Source organism: Gossypium arboreum, chromosome 4, assembly GCF_025698485.1.
Source record: "Gossypium arboreum isolate Shixiya-1 chromosome 4, ASM2569848v2, whole genome shotgun sequence".
NCBI classification, from domain to species: domain Eukaryota; kingdom Viridiplantae; phylum Streptophyta; class Magnoliopsida; order Malvales; family Malvaceae; genus Gossypium; species Gossypium arboreum.
This window is the reverse complement of record NC_069073.1, coordinates 26,152,604-26,163,032: the sequence shown is the minus strand read 5'-3', so window position 1 is coordinate 26,163,032 and position 10,429 is coordinate 26,152,604. Positions and strand designations below refer to the sequence as shown.

General features: G+C 35.0%; 1 protein-coding gene across 1 annotated transcript; it reads left to right on the top strand.

Moving 5' to 3' along the window:
- The first annotated feature begins 7,913 nt into the window (after positions 1-7,913).
- Positions 7,914-10,216, top strand: LOC128291572 (uncharacterized). Its single transcript, XM_053026752.1, has 6 exons — positions 7,914-8,010; positions 8,462-8,533; positions 9,128-9,231; positions 9,382-9,467; positions 9,774-10,106; positions 10,213-10,216. Exons 1-6 carry the CDS (start codon positions 7,914-7,916, stop codon positions 10,214-10,216), a joined length of 696 nt encoding a protein of 231 aa, XP_052882712.1.
- Positions 10,217-10,429: the final 213 nt, after the last annotated feature.

Here is a 10,429-nt window from a genome sequence, read left to right as displayed (position 1 = left end):
AACTCAACGTATACTGGGCCGAAGCCTTTTCATGTTTCATATTTCATATTACTGGGCCGAAGCCTTTACTGTAAACGGTATGGCCCATAGGCCCATTTCGATATCACATGTAATGTCAATGAAAGAATGCAAGCCCATTTGGGGAGACTACTCGACCCACCATCTGCTACTCTCCACCCGTACCAACCAAGCTCTCCATGTGGGGAATAACTCAACCCACCCAACCAAAACTCTCCACTTTGGCAAAGATAGTCATTTATCATATAACTAGAGGCTTAGCCTCTTTTAATAACTGGGGCAAAGCCCTTTTGATAAACTGGGGCAAAAGCCCTTTTAATAAACTAGGGCAAAAGCCCCTTTCGGTAAACTGGGGCATAGCCCTTTTTGCACTTCCTCCATCCATATAAACCCAACCCAATGCATTATGAATACATCATGTGCATATCATACATATCATATGCATATCATATCAATCATGTATATCAAAACCCATGTAACAAATTCATAATTAAACCCTAGGGGTATAATGGCCATTTATACCTCGGGGTAAAACAGTCATTTTCATAATATAATGGAAATTTCATAATTTTACCAAATATTAGGGATTTTCCATGTTCATTATCAGTTACTAACAATTCACGTGTTTAAACAGCGATTCTGGCCCATTTTCAGCGAAACCGAGTTATTGGGCCAAAAACCCCTAATAGGCCCTACATAGCCGATTTAGTCATATAGGCCCATTTAGCCTATATTCCATAGTGGTATTAACAGTCTTAATGCACAATTTAATAGGATTTCATTTTCTACCAAATTTACCCAAATGGGCCCGTAAGCCCATTGGGCCCGATTTCAGCCCCTCGAGGCCCAACTTACCGTGATGCCAAAAGTTGTGCTCTTACCTTTTCCAATGTTCCCGATCGTCAAATTAGAGAATCTAACTAACAATGAGCGTTCGCTTTCTCACAAGTCCTCGAAATGCCAGAATTTTGGCATTTCAGCTTTTCGGCATTTAACGATTTAAGCTACGAAAGAAGGTTCGTTACACACCTGATTTGCGATATTCCTCGACGAGATCTCCTACACGATTTCTCCTATAACCAACCGCTTAAAGATCAGTTTATAATAATTAAAACAAAACAAGAACCATCTATTATCCACACTTACACATTCGGCCACCATCCATAATGGCCTTAGAATCCATACCTTTGCCGAAGTTGATGACTAGATCTAGTCACTCCAATGATTCGAGCTAATCCAAGTCGACACTATGCCTTGCTGATCCTCCACTATACAAACCATAAAAAGATTAAAAGAAGAACCCAATAAGGCCTATACCCATATTCGGCCACCTCCCTAAACTATATGGGTTTCGGCTTTTGTCAACAGTTACTATAGGAATCGTTTAGAGTTCGAGCACTTATCACAGTCTCTCTTCTTGAATCCGTCTATGCCTAGAAGATAAGAGAATTGACCACTAAAAAGTGAAAAGAAAAAGAGGGTTGCTGGTCAACAAAGAATCGGCACCACCTAGCTTCACCGATTTCGGCTTTTGCAGTATTTCGGCAAAAGTGGAGGTAAGGGAAAGAAACAATAGATGAATGGAGGGGAGTGGTGGGCTGGTTTGGAAGAAGGAAAAGGAAGAAAAGATGAGAGGAGAGATGATAGATTCGGCTGCAAAAGGAAAAAGAGAGAAAAGACCAAAGAAAAGGAAGAAAACGACACACAAGTACCCAAGTGCCGAAAATCCCTAACTAAAACCCCTCTGCCGAAATCCCCTCTCTAATCCCCTCAAATCGGCTAACCCTATCCCCCTTTTAATCCCTAAAATCTCTCCCCTTATCCCTCCCTAATCCATGCATTTGACTAATTCAAACTCTCTCCCACAGAGTTCCATCCAGCTTTAAACTCTAGCATGCACAAGCATAAAAATAACATTACCTTTGCCATCACATGGAGTCGAACCCAGGTCTTCCCCCAACCACTTACACGCCACTTTTCTAGCCCCTTAGTGGCATCACTTAGCCACTTTACTAGAGGCTCTTCTGTGATACATTTTACCCACAAATTTTAATAATACCACCTATCCAAGGCCCCTAACTTCTTAAGTCCAAAATTCAAAAATTCTACCAGGTTTTGGCCAACACATGGGCCTTCCATAAGCCCATTTACATACAAAATTATGAATTTCACACCCAAATACCAAATTTTAAAAACTTTACCAAAATATCGAGAATCGCGAAAAAACCCGAAAATCATGATGTTACATTCTAGGAAAAATATGTCATGATTTATATTGAAATTTTGAAAGATAGTAGATTTCTAAACATGAGTTATGTTGAACAAATGATGGAATTGGGGGTTTATTTGATAGAAAATTTTATTAGAATTGAATAAAGGATTGAATTGTAAACTAATCTATAAGTTTTGAGTTTTAGGGATTAAATTGAAATAAATTCGAAATTATGAAAATATGATAAATATTAAGTAGTTAGATGTGAGTTTGGCAAGAAATTGAGTAGCAAAAAGGTATGAATTGAGAAAGAAAAATATATAGGTTTAGTTGGGATTAAATCGAAATTAAAGTAGAAGTTAGATAAAAATTTCAGCATTTAAATTGTGTTATGCTAATAATTGTGAAATTATTTTAATTGTTCATAGCTAATTTCGAGTCTGAAGCATCGGTCCAAAAAGGAAAAGGAAATATCGTTGAGGATTAAATCCGAAGAAAATTCTGGTTTGTATCACTATAACTCAAGCTTTATAATTAATATGTGTTTAATTTAATATGAATGTGTGGTAAGTATTTTAAGGTAAGTATTTAATGAACTGATAAAATTTGTGATTGGGTATTAAAATTGAGATTGATACTGAATTGAATTATGGGATATTGAATATTATTTTGACTACTGCATTGAACTATGAAATTACTGAATAATGTTACGTATACTGCATTGAACTGTAAAATTTCTAATGAAGTGAATTACAGTATTATTGTGAAAATTGATCAAAATAATAAATTATAATTAATGTTGAATCAAAATGGAAATTGTACTGAAAAATGATTTAAATAACCTATTTGTAATGCCCCCGTACCCCAGACCGTTGCCGGAGTCGAGTACGAGGTGTTACTAAACTTAATTCATTAATTAAACAGCTTCAACAATTTATTTTAGAATTTCCAGACAAGCTGGCCAACTACATCACAGTCGATTAAAAATTCATATCGCGAGTTTCAAAGCTCGAAATTAAGATCTATAAATTTTCCTTGGAACTAGACTTATATATATATCTACTAATATTTTTCTAGAAATTTTTCTCGAGCCAATTAGTGCAGTTTATTAGTTAAATTCTCCCCTATTTTAGGGTTCGACTACTCTGACCCCTGTGTATTTCAAATAAGATATCTCCCTGTACAGAATTTCAATGATTATATCGTTTGTTTCTCATAAAACTAGACTAAATAAGGAATCTGTAAATATAAATTACACCTTCTAATTACTTTTGTACAATTTTTGGTGAATTTTTAAATTCAAAATAGGGGATTCAGAGACCACCATGACCCTGTTCCACCAAAATATAAATATCTCATAAAATATAACTCATTTACCTGTTTTGTTCCATCCCTATGAAAATAGACTCATCAAGATTCAATTTCATGACTTATTAATCATTTAATTACATTTCTACTATTTTTAATGAGTTTTCAAATTCACATCACTGCTGCTGTATGACTCTATTTTATGGCCAATTTTACCATTCCAAGGATTTTCATGGTTTAGTTAAGACATAAAGCATACATGTTATCATATATAAACTTGATTAGCCATTCCAATAGCTAATCATTTACAAACCCTTTTCTTACCAAACCATAACCATATAATATGATCATTTATACAAAGTGAGTATACAGCTATACATGCCACACTCATAACATACAAGCCAATTTACCAATTTAGGTCTTCGGATAGTGTGAGTGAGCCTTCGACCTATCCCGATTCTCAAGCCGGCTTGTCAAAACTACAATGAAGAAAAAAGAGAGAATAAGCATAAATTCTTAGTAAGTTCACATGCAAATAACAAGTAAGATAATCATGCCATTCAACATAAACATTATTTGCATAAACAACACCAAGACATTCATGTTACATTTGCATTTAATATCTTACTACAATTTCATCATACTAAGTTCTCAACCCTAGGGTTTAAACACATACCTGTCAAATTTTCTTATTCACTACACTTACCAACATGTCACCTTCGTATTAGGCATTCTCCTTATTCTATTAGAGATCTCCCGTTGAACACATCGGAATATGATTTCGGATACACGGATAATGTGCACATAAGTGCTATACTCATAGCTAAATAAGCTCAATAGCTTTCGAAATCTATGTAGCCAAGCTACCATGTAATCACCCATAAACGAACTCGGACTCAACTCAACGAGCTCGGGCGTTTGCATCCATAAGTGAACTCAGACTCAACTCAATGAGCTCGGATGCCTAGTTACATCTCACGAACTCGGACTCACTGAACGAGTTTAGAACTCAACCATCCTAGTGACATGTCACTTGTACCCTAATCTATTCCCAAGGTTCAAACGGGATTCTTTTCAATTACACATTTCGATCGCCTTCTTCAGAATATAGAAATCGATACTTGCTAACATCTCATACTTATCAAGTTGTTCACATAATTTGCATATCACCAAATAATAATTTACAAAACATCATATTTCATGATAATAAGTATCATGTCATATAAATAACATTAAATCACTTAAAATAAAAATTATGTTACCATATTTACACATGAATTTACCTCGATACAAAATTTTAGCAATCGAGCCTATTCCTCGTAAACTTTGTTTTTCCCTCGATCACGACTTGAATCTTGTTTCTCTTGATCTATAATGCCAAATTAATTTTATTTAATACATACATTCATTAAAACAGCCCTTAGTACGAACTTTGGCAAAATTACCATTTTGCCCCTAAACTTTCACATATTTGCACTCTTGCCCCAAGGCTCGTAAATTAAACCTCATCCTATTTTCTTATGTTTTATGACATTCTGATCATTTTTCCCTTCTATGGCAACATCAAATTCACACTCTAACATGTACTTATGACTATTAGGTATTTTTACCAATTAAGCCCTTTTACTCGTTTTCACTTAAAACCGAGTAGCACAAGTTGCCTAACATAATGTAAAACCTCATATTCTATCATAAAACACCAAATACACAAATTTTACCTATGGCTATTTTTCCAAATATGAACCCTAGGTTGAATTATTGCTAGCATAAGTTACATCGAGCTACCAGGATTCAAAAAACGTAAAGAACATTAAAAACGGGGCATGGAATCACTTAATATGGAGCTTCGAAGCTTGAAACAAACCCTAGCTATGGAGAACCCTTGAAATTTCAGCCTAATGAAGAAGATGGACAAAAATTCGCTTTTAATTTTGTTTTTAATTCATTTTAATAACTAAATGACCAAAATGCCCTTAATTAAAAACTATGGTGTTTTATCTTCCTTTAGGTATTTTTGTCCAAACTAGTATAATGGTCTAATTACTATCCAAGGACCTCCACTTTAAAAACCCATTACTCACAAGTACTTAATACCTTTGTGAACTAGAACAAACATTTTACAACTTTTGCAATTTAGTCCTAAATATCAAATTGGACCCTCTATCGATAAAATTTCTAAATGAAATTTTCACAAAATCATGCAATCATGCCATAGACCTTAAAATGATAATAAAATAAATTTTTCTACCTCAAATTTGTGGTCACAAAACCACTATTCTAATTACGCCCTAATTCGAGATATTACACTATTAACTAGTCAGGCTAGTCGGATATAGTTGGCATGCCATAGGATATGGAAGAGTACGAGTTTATGCCGGCTTACTGATCAGGCACTTATGTGCTTACTACTGTTACTGTTACCGTTACTATTATCGATTCGACACTTTGTGTGTCGAATACTGTTACCGTTATTGTTACAGATTCAGCACTTTGTGTGTTGAATACTGTTACTATTATCGCATCGCTACTTCTTGATTCTTGATTAGATGCTGTGTAAAGTTAAGGTACATTGTGCCGTACTGGTGTGTTGGTTGGAATCCGTGTATCCGCTAAGTCTGAGTCAAGTTAATATGGGCAAATGAAATAAATCTACTGATAAAACTAAATTTGAATGATATAGCATATGTGAAAGTTGAGAATTGAAACAAAGAAATAGGAATGGTATATATATCATCGAATAATAAAATAAAAAAAGATTGAATTGTTCATTAAGTGATGATGATTGTAATGTAAAAGTATGTGTGTGATTTAATGTATTTAATTATAAACTGAATTATAGTGACAGCACTGAGTATATGCATACTCAGCGTACGGTTGTTTCCGAGCACAGGTTGTAGAAGTCAAGTACTGAACCAGCATCCAAAGCCAGACTCGACTTCAACAAACTTTTGGTGATGTATATTTTCTTTTGGTAATGTGGCATGTACATAGGATGTGTATAAAAGTTATTATGTTTTGAATATAAATGATTTAAAATGTTAGTTTTACAAGTCTAAGAATTATAATGAAAAAGTTTATCCATTTCAATTTAATTAGTACAATGATAAATTTAAATTAATATTATATTGATTAAGTTAGGTAGAAGGTAATTAAAATAGAAAATGAATGTGTGAAATAAATTGGTTGAATTGGTTATGTTTGAAATGGATATGGTTTTAATTGCAGGGGGTTTTATGTAAAAATAAGCAGAAATGCTGTCGAAATTTATAAAAAAAATTAAAAAAAATTGGAGTACTTAAACGAGTCCGTTTCACTTTTATACTTTGAGAGTTCAATATAGGAATTTAGTAACTAAATTATGCTAAGAATGTTATTTTATTTGTGAATTATTCATAAGTTGTCTGATACGTTCGGTAATGCCTCGTAACTCTGTTCCGGCGACGGTTCGAGGTTAGGGGGTGTTACAATTATTGGTATCAGAGCTAAGGTTTAGTCGATTCTCAGACTAAATCAAGCTCGTAAATGAGTCTAGAAGTACATGCCACATTTAAGTTGAAACTGAGTCGGGTTTTTGGATGCTAATATATTTATTTGATTTTGTTTTATAGATAAAATGTTAGATGAAAAAATGGATAATGTTGAACAAGAAATGTATACTGGAAGCCGAGAATTTGAAGAAATTGAATCTGCTACACCTAGTGTGAATTCGTTAGATAATCAACCTCCTAATGTAGGAAGAGAAAAGAGATGCCTTACAACTGTTAAGAGATATAGCTGATGCATTACAGCATATAGCGAGAACTATACCTGCTACTACATCTGTACCTACTGTCAGACGGGCCCCGATTAAAGAGCTACAGAAATATGGTGCCACGGAATTTCAGGGATTAAAAGGAGTTGATCAGTCCGCTGCTGAAAATTGGATGGAAGCAACAAAAAGAGTTTTGCAACAATTAGACTGCAGCCCCCGAGAGAGTCTGATATGTGTTGTATCACTGTTACAAGGAGAAGTGTATCTCTGGTGGGAATCTGTGGTTAGGCATTTGCTGGATGATCAGGCATCCTGGGACTTGTTTCAGAAAGAATTTCAAAAGACGTATATTGGGGAATTGTACATCGATGAGAAAAACCAAGAGTTTTAGTGCTAAAATAAGGTAATATGTCAGTACTGGATTATGAGCGAGATTTTTCTAGACTGAGCAAGTATGCTTCAGAATATGTTCCAACCGAGGCTGATAGTTGTGAACGATTTCTACGGGGACTGCTAGATGAAATCAAGATTCAATTGGTAAGTCTCAGAATTACTGAACTTGTTGATCTGGTTGAGCGAACAAAAATGATAGAATAAGTACTAGGCCTGGATAAAAAGTCAAAAATGGGTAAATCAGCTGGGAAACGTATGGGAACTACCAGTTCTAATCCATTACCGAAGAGATTCAGAGAATCAAAAGTGGTTGGAGATCAAGCTTTTGGTCTGATAAGGGTGATAGAAGCAGAGAATAACAAATTACTGTCTCTACCAGTAGTGTAAAAGCTCTGCCTCGGGAAAGTGAAAATCCTGAATGCGATTATTGTGGGAAAAGACATTTTGGTGACTGTTGAAAGAAAATCGGAGGATGTTTCCGTTGTGGCTCTACTGAACACTTTGTTAAAGATTTTTCGAGAACTGAGAGTAGTACACCTGCCACATATATCCACCGAAAGTTTTGGACTGTTACAAAAAGAAATTTAGCGTTCAGACTGAAGATGGTGATAGTGTTGAGGTAAATGGAATTCGTACCAGTTGGTTAGCTCGAATCATATCAGTAATTAAAGTTAATAAGTTGCTTCATCAGGGTTGTACAGCATATCTGGCATATGTTATTAATTCTAATTCAGTCAAAAGTTAGTGTAGTCAGATTAGAACTGTAAATGAATTTCCAGATGTATTCCCTGAAGAGTTACCGGGATTGCCACCTGACAGAGAAGTAAAATTTGCAATTGAAGTATACCCAGGTACAGATCCAGTACCGATACCTTCATATCATATGTCACCTACTAAATTGAAATAGTTGAAGGTACAACTGCAAGATTTACTAGAACGAGGTTTTATACGACCTAGTACCTCACTGTGGGGAGCTCCAGTGTTATTTGTTAAAAAGAAAGATGGTTCGATGCGATTGTGTATTGATTATCGGAAATTGAACAAGGTGACAATCAAAAATAAATATCCATTACCATGTATTGATGATTTATTTGATCAATTGAAAGGAGCTTCAGTATTTTCAAAGATTGATTTAAGATCAGGCTACTATCAGTTAAAAGTGAAAGAAAGTGATGTATCGAAGACATCATTTCGTACAAGATATGGTCATTACGAGTTCTTAGTAATGCCATTTGGGTTAACAAATGCCCCAGCTGCTTTTATGGATCTTATGAATCGAATTTTTCAGCCGTACTTGGATCATTTTGTGGTAGTTTTTATTGATGAAATTTTGGTATATTCAAAGTCCGAATCTGAACACGAGCAGCATCTCCGAATTGTTTAGCAAACGTTACGAGAGAAACAGTTGTATGGTAAATTGAGTAAATGCGAATTTTGGTTATCAGAGGTGGTATTTCTTGGTCACGTGGTATCAGCAGATGGAATTAGAGTGGATCCAAAGAAGATTGAAGCAATCATTCAGTGGAAGACTCCTAGAAATGTGCCAGAGGTACGTAGTTTTCTTGGATTACCTGGATATTATTGAAGGTTTGTGAATGGATTTTCAAAAATAGCTTTACCGATGACAAAATTATTGCAAAAGAATGTCCCGTTTGTCTGGAATGATCAATGTCAAGAAAGCTTTATGAAATTGAAGCAGATGCTGACAGAGGCACCAGTTTTGACTTTACCAGAATCAGGAAAAGATTTTATTGTGTATAGCGATGCTTCTTTAAATGGGCTCAGGTGTGTACTGATGCAAAATGGGAAAGTGATAGCTTATGCTTCTTGGCAATTGAAACCACATGAACGTAATTATCCGACACATGATCTGGAATTAGCAGCCGTGATCTTTGCTTTGGAAATATGGAGACATTATTTATACGGTGAAAAAAGTTACATTTATACAGATCATAAAAGTCTCAAGTATCTTCTATCATAAAAAGAGTTGAATTTGAGGCAGTGTCGATGAATAGAACTTCTAAAAGATTATGATTGTGTTATTGATTACCATTCAGGTAAAGCTAACGTGGTACCTGATGCATTGAGTAGGAAAGCAACAATTGAATTGCGAGCGATGTTTGCACAGCTCAGTATTAGTGATGATGGAGGTTTATTGGCTGAATTAAGGATTAATCCAGTAATGTTTGAACGAATCAAGTCAGCTCAATTAGAAGATGATAAGCTAATGAAGAAAAAAGAAATGGTTCAGAGCGACATATTAGGGAACTTTAGTATTGATGAGCATGATTGTTTGAGATACCGAGATCGGATTTGTATTCCAATCAAATTAGAGATTAAAGAATTAATTCTTCGAGAAGCACATGATGGTCCATTTGCTTTACACCCTGGAGGCACAAAGATGTACCGTGATTTACGAGAATTGTACTGGTGGCCAGGGATGAAAAAAGATATAGTTGAATATGTTAGTAAATGTTTAGTTTGTCAGCGGGTGAAAGCAGAGCATTAGGTTCCTATTGGGTTATTACAGCTGATTACTATTCTAGAATGGAAATGGGATCGTGTTACGATGGATTTCATTATAGGATTGCCATTGTCTATTAGTAAGAAAAATGCTACATGGGTAATAGTTGATCGACTCACAAAATCGGCTCATTTTATAGTTGTCAGAACGAATTGGTCACTTCAGAAACTTGCATAGGTCTATATTTGAGAAATTATAAGGTTGCATGATATACCGGCTTCTA

Excerpts from the sequence above, each read along its gene's own strand:
- LOC128291572 (XM_053026752.1), top strand. The coding sequence starts at position 7,914 with ATGGGTAAATCAGCTGGGAAACGTATGGGAACTACCAGTTCTAATCCA. Across the intron at positions 8,534-9,127 it reads TGCAATTGAAGTATACCCAG|AGGTGGTATTTCTTGGTCAC; the intron begins GTACAGATCCAG and ends TTTGGTTATCAG. Across the intron at positions 9,232-9,381 it reads CTCCTAGAAATGTGCCAGAG|ATGCTGACAGAGGCACCAGT; the intron begins GTACGTAGTTTT and ends AAATTGAAGCAG.